Source organism: Gopherus flavomarginatus, chromosome 7, assembly GCF_025201925.1.
Source record: "Gopherus flavomarginatus isolate rGopFla2 chromosome 7, rGopFla2.mat.asm, whole genome shotgun sequence".
Taxonomy (NCBI): Eukaryota; Metazoa; Chordata; order Testudines; family Testudinidae; genus Gopherus; species Gopherus flavomarginatus.
This window is the reverse complement of record NC_066623.1, coordinates 106,396,036-106,412,581: the sequence shown is the minus strand read 5'-3', so window position 1 is coordinate 106,412,581 and position 16,546 is coordinate 106,396,036. Positions and strand designations below refer to the sequence as shown.

Sequence of the window (16,546 nt, the reverse complement as noted above, 5' to 3'; positions counted from 1 at the left end):
GGGATATATTTCTTCTTGGTGCCTTTGACAAGGTCAGGGATAGGTCAAGAGGTGCAAGTGTGGATTCTTAATTAAAGTAGTTCTGTATTGATATAATCAGTTGTTAGGGAGACAACATGTGCAGTATGTATGCATGCAGACAGGATGCCAATTGAAATTTTTAGACTCAAGATATCAAGAATTTTTTGGTAATGAAAACAAACAGATGAACATCTTAGAGAAAAATAGAAGATGGGATAGTAGCTCAAACAGAACTTCACATTTGGTTGTAATATGTTTAGGCATTAGGGTCCAAATTTTAAATCACTGAAAGCTAAATTACTCTTGAAAAATATGCAAGCAGCCATGCAACCTGTGTAAAACATGCAGTTGTGAATGCAAGTTAGGTATCTGTTTTGCAAACGTTAATATTTTCAGGTGCATATTGGGTACTTGCGTGTGAGCAAAGGACTCATTACATCTTTTGCAAACTAAACATGCATTTGTTTTTTTCATTAGTACTGTACTTAATAGGGCTTCTGTTTTTCAGTGTTTATTTTTAGCAATTTTTGAGTTTTATATAGATGTCCACAATCAGGGGATTCTGGGGCTCTCTCTTGTATTAAACTGTCATGAGTTAAAGTATAGTAAATATATTATTCATTATATGAGTATATACTGTAATGAGTAATCTCTTTGTAATGTTCCCTAGTGTGCTTTAATAGACGGCTGTTTAGAAATCACACCCTTGTAGTTCATATTACTGCCTTATGTAGACAAGCCCTTAGATGCAAGTAACTATTTCCAGAGTTTTTCTGGTGTTTATTAGATAAATACCAATTTCATTCTTTTTGTATCGGGGGTATTTTATCGATGTGAAATTCAGAAACCCTAATAATAGACCACTGCTAAAAAGTCATTAGAATTATAGGAAACGAAAGCTATTATTTGCATTATGGAAGAACACGAAGGCTCCAATCTTGATTGTGCTAGATATAGTTCAAGCATATTTAAGATAGAGTCCCTCTCCCAAAGAGTTTACAATCCAAGGCCCTTATCCTGGAGATATTATATCCATGCTTAGCTTCGTGCATACGAGTAGTGAGAATGTTGTATGCTGTTTGAGGCAGGGCTCTGTGTTTGTACAGGGCCTAGTGCAACGGGCTCCTGCTCCAGGACTGGGGTTCCTAGGCCCTATCACAATGCAAATTATAAATAATACCCATAAACTGAGGTTTGTCCACAACTTCCTCAAGGTCACACATTGAACCAGTGATAAAGCTAGACATACAATTGGGCTCCAGTCCCCTGCTTTTAACAATAGAGTATTATCCCTCGAATTAATAATAGAACCCAACATTACAGATTTGAAAATTGAGTACAGTAGGAGATTTTAATAAAACCAGGGTTATGACGACAATTCCCATAAGTGCCCAAAGAACCTTCTCTTTCCTGCAAACCTGAACAAATATTTACAGTAACCGCTTCTACAAGGGTCTCTGGGAAACAGCATTAATTGAAGTCAATTTTAACAAGATTTATCAGATCAGTAGAAATCCGAATGTGACTACGGTGGTGTAGTTAAAACATCACACACAAGACCTGATTCCTCAAAGATGTGCACACATGCTTAACCTTAAATATGCAAATAGTTCCACTGAATTCAGTAGGACTATGCACATGCTTCAAGTTAAGCACACACATTACTCTTCGCAGAACTGGAGTCTTCCTGTAACTGCCTCTTGTATATTTTACCCATAATGCTTTGTAGCATTTACTCTGAAACTTTCTATATTACATTCTTTTTCTTAAGTAGAGATATAGGAAACAATGCTAAATAGATGAGAAATTGGGATGCATATTCTACATTCTGGTGTTCATTCTAAAATCTTTATTCCAAACTCAGCTTCTTCCAGAAGAAACTGTTCTCTTTTTTCTAGCCATCGGGTGAAGTTACTTCTATATGTGGGCAGGAAGCCCAGTAAGTAACTGTGATGGTTCTCAGGGTACCCAGGACAGTGAATCACCATGCTACCCTCTGTCTCCAGCATGAGGGAGACTTGCTTGTGCTTAGCTGAGTGGCAGCTCCCTGACACCACCAGCCAGTTAGCCACCCAAGCACTCTCCTCTGGGCCATGCTTGCCCTCATTTTGCCTTGCAGGTTAACAATAGGTGCATCCCAGTCCTAAAGCCCCTTTGCAGCATTTTCCTGTAGTGTCCAGCCCCTTATCCACTGAACACCCATAGAAACACCATGTCTGCTGTCCCCAAGGGAACAGTGTACACACCAGCTTATATGATTCAACTCAGGATCAGAAACTCACTTAATATCACAGCACTTAGATACGCTTGTAGCAAAAGCAAAGATAAGATCATCATCAGAGATTCAAGAGATAGCGAGTAAGGATAATGGACACAAAAGGTTAGGTATAAAACAAAATCATAATTCACCTTCTAGAGACTAAACTTAACAGGATTACCAGCTGATTAAGAAGTTTACCTCACACCCCCGCCCCCCCAAAGTCCTCTGCAACCAAGGCTGATTGTGAGCCCATTTTCATGAATCTAAACGCATTGCACGTTTACTTCCTAGGTGCAGGATGGGGATGGGAGAGGGCATCATTTTTGCTTCTACTTCTATCCCCAAAGTTCATTGTCTGTACTCTGACACACTATAACCGTTTCCCCTCCCCCCACCTTGTTTGTTTTCCTGAATGAACATTCCCTGTTGACATCACATCTCTCTGTTGACTTTGCATGTAAATGTATGTCCATTTTGTTAGCTTGCAATGCTTAATTTACATCTCTCAACCGGAGAATAAACATTTCTTATCTGAGAGAAAACATGTCTGTCAACCCTGCCTTGATACAGACTTGAAAACATATTTTCAATATGCCGTATAAACACATAATTCCTTATATAGTATCTGTACATACAGTTTACTATGATATTAATGACCAGTGTGACCCTGGCTTTCATTTAAGTCCTCACATTAGCTTCTTTGGTGAACATTAAGGTACATATCAGAACCAGGACACTCTTGTATCCCCCTTGCTAGCTGGCATTAAGGAATTCTTGGGGGTTTTGCTCCACTCTAAAGAACAATTTATAATCTCTGATAAATTGCAAAATAAATAAAAATAAATAAATTAAAAAGTCGGGTATAAAAGCAACTTTAAATTCTGAAAATGACACTGTACTACTCAGTGGAGTGGTATATAATATTTAACTAGACCATTATCATCTTTGCAGCACTGATATTATGCTGTTGGAAGAACTTTTTCATGTACAAGTAAAAAATGACACATTATAAAGAGAAAAGAAGGAAAGCTTTAACACATACCTAACTGATCAGCCAGATGTTTACCCTTTTCCAGAGGAATGATTCTTTCATCCTCCATGTCACACTTGTTTCCAACCACAACGACTTGTGCATTATCCCAGGAATAGGTCTTGATCTGAGTGGCCCTATAGCAGGACACAGAAAATAGATAATGTATTGTCAGTAGTGCCAAAAAATATTGAAATAAATACTTATAAACATTAAATCCAATTCCAACTGTAGATCAGCTGTTGATTAAAAGGTAAATTACCAAGCATATATAAGGCAGCAATGCAACATTTTAAAGTATATGAATTATGATATATTCTATTTTATTATCCGAATACTTTGTATACAAAGTTAATGTACCAATAAAGTTTCCCAATCACGTTTTTTAAATATTTTAAACATTGTGGGAACAGAACAAAAAGCTGAAATCAGTAGTCTCATTTTATACATTTTAGGAAAATTAACACAATTTCTATGGCCTCTTCTGCTTGTATAAATCAGTTAGTGGAACTGCATTTACACCAACTGAGGTTCTGCCCCCTAAAGAGAAGAATATGTAATAGATGTAAACTTAGGGTGACCAGATGTCCCCATTTTATAGGGACAGTCCCGATTTTTGGGTCTTTTTCTTATATAGGCTCCTATTACCCCCCACCCCGTCCCAATTTTTCATATTTGCTGTCTGATCACCCTATGTAAACTACTATTCAGAAGGGATCACAATATACGGTACAAGATACAACAAAAATAACCCAGAACTGAATCACAAATTCAGTGCCTCTGGACAAATAAATGATGCTTAATTTGCAACTGCTATTATTTTATTTTTATACAATTTGTTAGAAAAGAGAATGCAGAAGATGTAATATTTAAGGTTTTTAGTAAAGTATTTGAACTGGTTTTTCATGAACTCATACTGAAAAACTGAATCATCTTGACTAGAGTAGGAAAGCTGTCATGTGGACTAAATACTAGCTAAAAACCTGTTTAAAACAAAAAAAAGCAAAGATAAACACATGTATCAAATTGGGGGGAAATGGGATTTAGTGAAAGATTAGCTCATATGTATAGCTTGACTAAGGGATGTCTAATGCAGCAATGAGCAGACATGATAACAGTCTGCAAGTATCTGATGATGGTTAACTACAAGGACTGAGGAATTATTTAGTGTGGTACACGGAGGACCACCTCTAGTAACTGAATACATTTAGACTGAATATCTACATTTAAAACATCTAAAGTGCCTTCTGGCTTGGTATGTGGTGGAATTGAAATGGAGTTTGTTGTGGAGCTGAGGAGTCTAGGAGTGTTATGTTTTATGAGGTTTATACAGTAAAGCATGCGCTGAAATTGCTGTGGATGTTAATATGAGCTTAACTACTCAATTTCCTTGAATTTCCTTGATGGAAAATGCACTTGTGCAATCTCAACAGCTAAGTTTTAGGAGTAGGAACAAGACTAGGAGTTATGGGTTGGAAGATGATGTTTAATGGTGGTCAGATTTCATGGATCAAATCTTGGCTTTAGACAATGTGTGTATTGTCCCAAAACCCAAATCTAGTGGAAGGGAAAGTTATGCTGTCTTCATTTTAGCTCCCCCAATCAATTAAATTCACCCTCTGCAGACCCTCAATCCACTGAGCTGCAGAGGGGCTTGGGAGTGTGGTTGTGGCATGCACATATAAACAACCCAAGAAAAAAATAAAATAAAAAATGAGAGCAAGAGAGAAGGTCCTTAAAGTCAGGTTTCTAAATTCATATGTACCTGAAGAATTGTGATTTTCAAAAGAACTGAGCATCCAGCAGCTCCCACAGAATATAGGCTAACCAAAATAATTTTACCTCTTTTGACATGAGTTGTTAGCCAGCATTTGAGGTCTTGTGGATTGTTTCCATTAGGAGGAGAAACAGAGGCGAAGTCAGGTATTTCTTTGATGCAATCCTGTTTATTTACAAAAAATGTACACTAAATCCTTTGTCCCTGAATGCAGGAGGAATAAATAGCAGGAGACTGTTTCTTTGTTCACAGTTTCAAGCCTCTTTTTAGCCAGCACTCTACCCAAAAGCTCTCTAGCTTTTTCAGAGTCACACTACAAGTGTATCTCTTATTATCTCTGGGGTTTCCTTGTTGCCTTCTGTGTACATTGTAGTGTTTCTCTTTCTTCTCTTTGGGTACATCTACACTGCGTTCTTAAGTCAGCTTAGGTAACCTACATTAGCCAATTCAGGTTAACCTAGCAGAGAAGGCATGGCAATTTGGCTTTCAATTTAGGTTAGTGCTGCTGTGTCTTCACTCTTGTTAACCTGAGTTAGCTAACACAGATTACCTAACCTGATTTAAGAACAGTTTATTCACAGAGTACACATATCCTTAAACATGCACGCACAAGCTGGAACAAAAAATATTGAGTCCCCTGTGTTTGCATTCAGACCCCAGTAAAACCCCTCTCTCACATAGCTCAGATTCCTAACTGGCCTTGTAAGCAGCCTGTGTTTTGGGTGGGGGCTCTTGTTTCAGCTGTCTATTCCATAAAGTCGCTAAATTACTTCTTACATTTATCACGAACGAAGGGTATCTGGTACACCCAACAGCTTCAGCAAAGTTTCACCCAACCCCAGCATAAAAACATTACTTTTTCATCCATTTGCCAAAAGAGAGCCAGGATTCTACCCAAGTTTTTACTTCTATTTAGTTTACTTAAATTGCTCTCCCTTTAACAACATGGGGCTTGAGTCCTTCAGCTTCTGATTCACGAAGAACCCCCAATGCTGATTCACGCTTGATAATTTAATTGTGAACAGCCCGCTCTCCTCTCCCACAGAAATGTCAATTACATTATTCCATGAATATCTGTTAAGCAGGGGTTCATTTTATTGTAAAAATTGCATTAAATAAACAAACAGCACATTTGATTTGTAGATGAGGACATTTGTCTAAACAAAGGCCCTTCCTTGAGCTCAGGCTGGTTTTTCAAAATGCAAAAATTATACAAAATGATGTATTTTGAGGCTGACACATTTCCTAGTCTTTAAGGTGAAATTAACACCTGGGGTTTGATTTATGTTTGCTCTTTACTAACATGATTTTTTTCCTCTTATTATGCAGGTTATTTTATTATTTATTTATTATTATGCTGCAGGTTATTTTAACTCTTTTTTCTTGTATTCTGTGTGTGTACAGCTGATTCCTACCAGCAACATATTTATTCATTGCATGATTAATAGGTAAAAGGATGGCCAGGCTGATGCTCTAGCAGAAGGGGACAGTGCCTTGGGAGAGACTTACTGGAATTTCCCGAGTGCCTTGTTCTTGCATCTCGCTGATAGTACTAAGATAGGCAATATTCTCAAACCTTATAATATTCGATTACAAGATCCACAACCTTTTCAGAAGCATTCTCAGAAAACTGCTGTATCCCAGATAAAGGATGTACAATGTAATCTCCAGGAACTGCTAGCAAATAGAATTATTGCTGAAGCGTGCAGACTGTATCCCTCCCCCAAAGTGGTGGCCAGGATCCCGTTAATGTCTGACGAGTTCACCTGTGAGTAGAGTGAGGCCACGTATACACTATAAAATTAAGTCAACCTAACTTATGTCAGCATTCAGCTACCGCAGTAATTACACCTTTACCCCGATACAACGCAGTCCTCGGGAACCGAAAAATCTCACTGTGTTATAGGTGAGACCACATTACATCAGGGTAGGGAGAGGAACTGCTCCACGCCCCAGCTCACCTCCGCTCTGCCTCCCGCCTGAGCGCACCGCCACCGCTCTGCTTCTCCCTCCCTTCCAGGCTTGCCACGCCAATTAGCTGTTTGGCCTGACAAGCCTGGAGGGGAAGGGGGAGGGGGAGAAGCGGAGCGGCGGCAGCGTGCTCAGGGGAGGAGGTGGAGATGAGCTGGAGCAGGGAGCGGTTCCTCTGTACCCCCGTTACTTGCTGCGGCCCTTCTCGGCCCCCTCCCGCCCCAGCTCACCTCCGTTCCACCTCCTCCCATGAGCACGCCGCAGCTCCGCTCCTCCCCCTCGCTCCCAGGCTTGCCGCACCAATCAACTGTTTGGCGCGGCAAGCCTGGGAGGGAGGGAGGAGAAGCTGAGCTAAGCGGTGTGCTCCTGGGAGGAGGAAGCAACGGAGTGGAGGTGAGCCAGGGTGGGAAGCGGTTCCTCTGCACCCTCCTCCCTTATTTGCTGCAGCTCCCCTGCCTCAACTCACCTCCGCCTCCTCTCAGAAGCACGTCCCTCAGCTCTGCTTCTCCTCCCTCCCTCTCAGGCTTGCCATGCCAAACAGCTGATTGGCACTGCAAGCCTGGGAGGGAGCGGGGAGAAGCAGAGCTGTGGCACGCTTGTGGGAGGAGGCAGAACAGAGGTGAGCTGGCACGGAGGGAGCCCCGGGAAGGGCCGCAGCAAGTAACACAGGGGCAGAGGAACCGCTTATGGTAAGACGAATTCGAATATAACGAGGTAAAGCAGCCCTGTCCACCAGAGCGCTGCTTTACTGCATTATATCCAAATTCACGTTATATAGGACTGCATTATATTGGGGTAGAGGTGTACATTGTTTTTCTATACTTTGCTTCTTATGTCAGTGGTGCACGTTCTCACCAGGAGTGCTTGCACCTATTCAGCTGTCAGTGTGGGGCATTGTGAGTCAGCTTCTGAAAGCCAGCAACAGTTGATGTAAGCAATACAGTGTCTACACTGACACCGTGTCAACCTAACTACACTGATATTGACTCTAAGCCTCCGGTGGAGTTATTAAGTGGGTGTAGCAGGCGAGTTATGATGGCAGGAAGTAAATTTTAGTGTAGATACTTACATAGTTGGTCCATGTCAGCTGCCTTGTGATGACCTAACTCTGTAGCGTAGACCAGGTTCAGTTCTCAAAACAATTTTAGACCTACCTGAAGAAACAAATTCTGCTCTGATGACACTTCTTTGTTGTTGGATAATTTGAACATACATGCAGAAGGTGTTACACATCTCCTAGAACATACACCCTGGGGATTCAATACACATTCTGTACATCTCCTAGAAGGGAGCTCAACCGTGTGCTCCTGTGCAGTGAGCCAAGCACCATTTTGAAAAAGATGTAATTGTACTTTAAACTAGTGGATGGCAATGGCAGGTGCTGTGAGGGGAGTGGCTGTCGCCACTATCTTTCCTGGCTGGGTCTGCATGCGTTAGAGCCACCATGGCTGCGTAGGGGTGTTCAAATCCCCCATGGGGAGGGCAGCACTGCACACAAGGGCCCACAATTGTAGCCTCCCTGCCCGGAACAGGGAAGGAGATATGGCAGGGGCGGAGCGGACAGCGAGACAGGAGGTCCCTGGGGAAAAATAGGGGGGGGGGGTTGGAAGATGGAGGCTTGGCACAGCCCTGCATCACTGGTGCGCGGTAACTATGGAGGTGTTAGTAGAGCCCTGAAAATCCACGGATATCCACTTTATATCTGCATACTGTGGATATCCGAGGACAATTTTTGTGAATCGCAGTCGGATAAGGATACAAATTTTGTATCTGTGCAGAGCTCTACCTTTGAATAGTAACACTTCTCCTTGCAAAGGAAGGATCTTCTCCTAATGATCTATAAATGAATTCATTAGATTCCACAGAAACAAATTACCTTGAATCAGATGCAAGTGCACCACCTAATTTACATATTTTTAGCTTCTTGCCTTAAGAAAACAATGCTTCTTTCAAGGACATACAGCAAGCTTTACTCAAAATCATATTAAAAAAAAATCACAGCAGTGAACAATGTGTATGCGTTCTGTCAACGTCTTACAGATAATCTTTTTATACAAGAGAAAATGTTGAAATCCTATACCCAGATGTCATTTCTAAAATAAGTGAAAATGCTTTGTTTTCAAAGAAGTTTGAAAGGTTCCCACTGGATTTAAAGTAAGTGTTCTTGAATGCTTTGGATTTATTCCCAATGGCTAAGGTGTCAGCCAACCTATCATATCACACTGCATTTATGACAGAATGTTTTATTTACACTATGGTTTATTTACTGTGTTTGGACACAACACATCACTAACCAGGCAGAACATTGCACTTGGAGGAGAGAATAGATGCCTGAGGCCACCTCCAGTGACTTATCGGGTAATAACATGGAGTAACCGAGGGGTGAATTTGACTCTTGACCTTTAAATATTGTCTGGCACTTGTCTAATTTCAGAGGGAGTTATACTCAGCACCTCAAAGGCTCAGGCTCAAAATGTACATCTATTAACTTTACACAGCGCTGTACCATTTGTGATGTAACTCATGTACTTATGGACACTACACAGTAAGAACAGTCTGTGAAGATGTTTGAAGATGTTTTAGCCCTTAACACATTTTAATTTTTTCCTTTGTAATGTGTTATTCAGAAATCCTTCTGCCAAATCTTTTTTGGTTTCTCAGTGTTACGTGCCCTCTTCTTTAATTCCCATAGATTTCTAAATAATCTTCTAGTTAAGTGCTGGCAAAATAAAGGCTCAATAAAAACATCTATAAATACATGGAGCTGGCCAGAAGCCTTGCAGATTTCAGCATAGTTGTAGAAAACTGCCTGGTGTTACCACACCTAAATACCAGTAGGAACAGAGGTAATTCCATGAGCAGGCCACAATCTCTTAATTAAAGCATGAAACACTGCTGTCTCTTGGGAATCCAAGTGCAACCTGTAGTGAGTGTAGTAAGATGAGGCCCTGAAACATAAACTCTTGTGTCAGAGGCCTAGTTTGAGGCCTGAAGCCTGAACCAAAGTACTTCCAGGCATTGCTAAGCAAAAGCTGGGCTGTGAGCCACAGGCAGGCCCCACTCACAGAAGTTGGCAAGAAGAGGGTTGCTAGAAGCAGCTGCATCTACACATAAGTGCTAATAAGAGGAACTTGTGCCAAGATAGCATCAGAACACTCCACAGAGATAACAAGGAACAGGCAGGTGCATCTTAAAGACAGGGTCAAAAGGACAGCATAATGGGTAGATCTGTTTGAAACAACATGATCAAAGGGGGAGACAGCACCCTAATGAGTCAAGGGGCTGTACCTCAATACGTCAGTAGGGATGAGTAATCTGTCCTGTAACTGTATAAAAATAGGTCCTGAGTGCACATCTTTGTCCAGCCTAGGGGGCAGTGGAATGTCCCACCACCGACTGAGCTGCGTCCATTGCTAGGGGGCACATATTCATAGTATGTCCTGTAGGGTCTATAGGAAACAAATCACTGTGCTTCTTCGTTTGACAATAAACCTGGCTCTGGTTCCTTTGTAGAGGGGAAGAGGAAGGATAGAGGAGAACTCACAGAAGAGACAACCATCTCGAAGAAGCTGTTACTGCACAGGGTGAGGAACCACCTCTTCTTCTTCTTCAAGGAGTGTTCCTGTGGGTGCTCCATTTTAGGTGACAGTACAGCAGTGCCCCTTGGTGGAAGGAAGGGGGCTTGGGCATTGCGGCCATGGCAGATGATAAAAACATAAGTCCGAATAGAGCGTCTGATGATGAATGCTGCTCTGTGGCACAATCTTGTGTGAATGCATGGGCTGATGCCCATGTTGCTGCTTTGCAGATGTCCATAATGGAGACATTGTTGAGGAAGACTATTGAGGCAGAAAGTGCTCTGGTGGAGTGCGTGCAGGTCCCAGTGGGGGTGGTAGCTGTTGTTAACTGGGGCTGTCAAGCGATTAAAAAATTAATTGCGCTGTTAAACAGTAATAGAATACCATTTATTTACATATTTTTGGCCGTTTTCTACATTTTCAGCTATATTGATTTCAATTAAAACACAGAATACAAAGAGTAAAGTGATCACTTTATATTTATTTTTTATTCCAAATATTTGCACTGCAAAAATCAAAAGAAACAGTATTTTTCAATTCCCCAGTACAAGTACGGTAGTGCAATTTCTTTACTATGGAAGTTGAACTTACAAATGTAGAATTATATACAAAAAATACTGCATTCAAAAATAAAATAATATAAAACTTTAGAGCCTGCAAGTCTACTCAGTACCCGCTCAAACAAATTTGGTTATAATTTGCAGGGGATAAAGCTGCCTACTTCTTGTATAAAATGTCAGCTGAAAGTGAGGACAGGCATTTGCATGGCACTGTTGTAGCCAGCTCCGGAAGATATTTACATGCCAGATGCACTAAAGATTCATGTGTCCCTTCATGCTTCAACCACCATTCCAGAGGAGATGTGTCCATGCTGATGATGTGTTCTGCTCGATAATGATCCAAAGCAGAGCAGACCGACGCATGTTCATTTACATCATCTGAATCAGATGCCACCAGCAGAAGGCTGATTATCTTTTTCGGTGGTTCAGGTTTTGTAGTTTCTGCATCTGAGGCCACGTCCGCACTACAGAGTAAAATCGAAATTAATAAAATCGATTTTATAAAACAGATTTTATAAAATCGATTTTACGCATCCACACTAGGGCACATTACTTCGGTGGTGTGCGTCCATGGTCCAAGGCTACCATCGATTTCTGGAGCGGTGCACTCTGGGTAGCTCAGTAAAAGAATGGGACCAATAACTTCGATTTCCATCCACACTAACCCTAAATCGATTTAGTAATATCGATTTAAGGGTTACTCCTTTCGTTTAGCTGGAGTACAGAAATCGATTTTAAGACCCCTTAAAATCGATTTTAAGTGCCTTGTAGTGTGGACGGGTACAGCGTTAAATCGATTTAACGCTGTTTAAATCGATTTAACGCTGTAGTGTGGACCTGGCCTGAGTGTTGCTCTTTTAAGACTTCTGAAAGCATGCTCCACACCTCATCCCTCTCGGATTTTGGACGGCACTTCAGATTCTTAAACCTTGTGTTGAGTGCTGTAGCTATTTTTAGAAATCTCACATTGGTACCTTGTGTTTTGTCAAATCTGCTGTGAAAGTGTTCTTAAAACGAACATGTGCTGGGCCATCATCCAAGACTGCTATAACATGAAATATATGGCAGAATGAAGGTAAAACAGAACAGGAGACATACAATTCTCCCCCAAAGAATTCAGTCACAAATTTAATTAATGCATTACTTTTTTTTAAATGAGCATCATCAGCATGGAAGCATATCCTCTGGAATGGTGGCTGAAGCATGAAGGGGCATAAGAATGTTTATCATATCTGGCACATAAATACCTTGCAATGCCAGCTACGAAAGTGTCATACCATGTAAATAAGAAGCATGCTGCAGGATCTCCCATAAATGTAAGCAAACTTGTTTGTCTTAGCGATTGGCTGAACAAGAAATAGAACTGAGCGGATTCTAGGCTCTAAAGTTTTACACTGTTTTGTTTTCTGAGTGCAGTTATGTAACAAATAAAATCTACATTTATAAGTTAGACTTTCATGATAAAGAGATTGCACTACAGTACTTGTATGAGGTGAATTGAAAAAGACTATTCCTTTTGTTTATCATTTTTACAGTGCAGATATTTGTAATAAAAAATGATATAAAATGACCACTGTACACTTTGTATTCTGTGTTGTAATAGAAATCAATATATTTGAAAATGTAGAAAAACATCCAAAATATTTAATAAATTTCAGTTGGTATTCTATTAACAGTGCAATTAATTAAATTAAATTAAATGGAGAGGGGTAACTAGTGGTGTTCCCCAAGGGTCAGTCCTAGGACCAATTCTATTCAATTTATTCATAAATGATCTGGAGAAAGGGGTAAACAGTGAGGTGGCAAAGTTTACAGATGATACTAAACTACTCAAGATAGTTAAGACCAAAGCAGATTGTGAAGAACTTCAAAAAGATCTCACAAAACTAAGTGATTGGGCAACAAAATGGCAAATGAAATTTAATGTGGATAAATGTAAAGTAATGCACATTGGAAAAAATAACCCCAACTATACATACAATATGATAGAGGCTAATTTAGCTACAACGAGTCAGGAAAAAGATCTTGGCGTCATCGTGGATAGTTCTCTGAAGATGTCCACGCAGCGTGCAGAGGTGGTCAAAAAAGCAAACAAGATGTTAGGAATCATTAAAAAGGGGATAGAGAATAAGACTGAGAATATATTATTGCCCTTATATAAATCCATGGTATGCCCACATCTCAAATACTGTGTACAGATGTGGTCTCCTCACCTCAAAAAAGATATTCTAGCACTAGAAAAGGTTCAGAAAAGGGCAACTAAAATGATTAGGGGTTTGGAGAGGGTCCCATACGAGGAAAGATTAAAGAAGCTAGGCCTCTTCAGCTTGGAAAAGAGGAGACTAAGGGGGGATATGATTGAGGTATATAAAATCATAAGTGATGTGGAGAAAGTGGATAAGAAAAAGCTATTTACTTATTCCCATAATACAAGAACTAGGGGTCACCAAATGAAATTAATAGGTAGCAGGTTTAAAACAAATAAAAGGAAGAAGTTCTTCTTCACACAGCGCACAGTCAACTTGTGGAACTCCTTACCTGAGGAGGTTGTGAAAGCTGGGACTATAACAATGTTTTAAAGGGAACTGGATAAATTCATGGTGGCTAAGTCCATAAATGGCTATTAGCCAGGAAGGGTAAAAAATGGTGTCCCTAGCCTCTGTTCATCAGAGGATGGAGATGGATGGCAGGAGAGAGATCACTTGATCATTGCCTGTTAGCTTCACTCTCTCTGGGGCACCTGGCATTAGCCACTGTCGGTAGACAGATACTGGGCTAGATGGACCTTTGGTCTGACCCGGTACGGCCGTTCTTATGTTCTTAATCGTGATTAATTTTTTATCAATCGCGTGAGTTAACTGCAATTAATCGACAGCCCTAATGATAACAAGTCAATGCAGCTCGAGATCCATTTAGACAGTCTCTGTTTAGATATAGTGTCTCCCTTATAACAGTCAGTGATGGAGAGAAATAATTTTGGTGATTTTCTGCAAGTCTTTGTCCTTTCAATGTGAAAAGCTAGCGCTCTTCAGACCTCCAGGGTGTGGAGCACTGCTTCTCATTTATTCTCATGACATTTGGGGAAGAACAATGGGAGATGAATGGGCTGACTCAGATGGAATGAGTAAGCAGCCTTAAGTAAGAACTTAAGATGTGGTCTTAAAGTAACTTTGTTTTTGAAAAATGTTGCGTATAGGATGTATACCATGAGGATCCCCAGTCCGACCACTCATCTGGAGGATGTGATAGCGACAAGGAAGGCCACCTTCGGCGAGAGGTGGAGAAGTGAACAAGTCGCTGGTGGTTCAAAAGAGGCTCCAGTAAGGCCTTACAACACTAGATTGAGGTCTCATGATGGAGCAGGGTCTTGTATTTTGGGGTAAAGATTACAAAGGCCCCTGAGAATATGTTCGGTGGTCAGGTGGGCAAAGATCAAGGACTCGTCCACCTTGTAGTAGAATGCTGTGATTTCTGCGAGGTGTACTCTGATCAAGTTCATGGACAAACCCCATTTCTTAACTTCCAATATATAGTCCAGTACCAATGGCAGAAGAGAGGAAGTCACCATGATTTGTCTATTTTGGCACCATGTATTGAATCTCTTCCATTGTGTTAGCTAAGTATGTCACGTACTTGGTCTTCGAGTGTTTAAAAGAATGTCCCCTACCTCCTCTGAATGGGCCATTTCACAGTCTCAGAGCCATGGAGTAGCCACGCCTTCATGTGGAGTCTTGCCAGGTTCGGGTGGTGGACCTGGCCAGCATCCTGAGTCAGGAGAAGAGGTAGAAGTGGAAGAGTGCCTGGTGGTAAGGAAACCATGTTTTTCTGGGCAACATGGGTGCTATCAAGATGACTCTGCAGTTGTCTGTCCTGATCTTGTGAAATACGCTGGTTAGGAGAGAGGTCGGAAGGGGTTCCGGTAGGGGTGCCATCCCATTTGAGGAGAAAAGCATCGCCTAGAACAGTGTTTTTCAAAGTTCGGGTCGCAACCTAGCACTGGGTTGCGGTATGTAAGGCACTAGGTTGCCATACTCAGCACTCAGGGACCCTAGCAGCTCTGGTCAGCACCACTCACCGGCACGTTAAAAGTCCCGTCAGCGGGACTGCCCCGCTAAGGCAGGTCCTACCCTAAGTGCCTACCTTCTCCAACACCACACTGCTCCCGGAAGCAGTCAGCAGTGGGTCCGGATTCTAGGTAAGGGGGCCACGGGGCTCCATGTGCTGACCCCACCCCAAGTACCTGGCTTGTGGGAGCTTGTGCGCCTCCGGGACACAGCATGGTCCACAGCGCCAGGACAGGTGGGAAGCCTGCCTCTGCACCCCAGCTGTGCTGCTGACCAGGAGCCACCAGAGGTAAGTCTGTGGCCCAACCCAACGCCCCAATCCCCTGCCCCAGGCCTGAGCCCCCCCAAACCCCCTCCTGCACCCCAAATCCCTCATCCCCAGCCCCACCTCAGAGCCTGCACTCACAGCCCAAAATCCTGACCCCCTCCCATAGGCCAACCCACTGCCCCAGCCCCGAGCCCCCCCAACCCCAGAACCCCCTCCTGCACCCCAAACCCCTCATCCCTGGCCCCACCCCAGAACCCTGACCCCTTCCCACACCACAACCCTATGCCCTAGTCCTGAGCCCCCTCCCACAGCCCAAACCTCACATCCTCAGCTCCGTTGGGTCACAGGCATCAACAATTTTCTTCAACTTGGTCCCCAGAAAAAATAAGTTTGAAAACCACTGGCCTAGAGAATTGGGTTCCAATCCTGCTCTGGAGCAGAAGCGTGGGCACTTGGCATTTTGGATTGTTGCAAAAAAGTTCTATAGTTGGGAACCCCCATTGTTTGAATATGCTCTTTAGTCCTCCAGCATTTATTTCTCACTTGTGGACCTGGGAAAATGTTCTGCTCCATGCATCTGCAGTGGTGTTTTGGCATCCTGGTAGGTAGGAGGCTGAGATGTTGAGGCTGACGCACCAGCTCCATAGCATACATTGCAAACTGCCCTTAGCTCCAGTAGGTTTATATGTAGCATGGAGCCCGACGAGGACCAGTGGCCTTCAATCGTGTGATTGTGCAGGTGCACCCTCCAACCTAGCAGGGAAGCATCCATTCTGAGTATTATTGCCGGAAGGTTCTGCACAAAGAGGACTCCAGTGCAAACACTGTTTGGCTGTGTCCACCAATGTAGAGAGCTTTTTTACTTTGCTTCTCATCGTGAGATGTTTCTTTATGCTGTATCTATGTGGAACATACACTGTCCAGTGCTAGCCTTGCAGGCATCACATGAGCAGCGTGGCATATTTGATGACAAATGTCCTTGCAGACATGTGACCTAACAGTTGGAGGCAGGTCCTG

General features: G+C 42.2%; 1 protein-coding gene across 4 annotated transcripts in view; it reads right to left on the bottom strand.

The window, feature by feature from the left end:
• Nucleotides 1-16,546, bottom strand: part of RAB3B (RAB3B, member RAS oncogene family) — a 133,480-nt gene that overhangs the window by 7,329 nt on the left and 109,605 nt on the right. For all 4 annotated transcript variants that reach the window (XM_050961686.1, XM_050961683.1, XM_050961684.1 and 1 more), the window contains one exon: nucleotides 3,324-3,448. In XM_050961686.1, coding sequence (XP_050817643.1) covers nucleotides 3,324-3,448 — 125 coding nt within the window. The remainder of the gene's footprint in view (nucleotides 1-3,323; nucleotides 3,449-16,546) is intronic.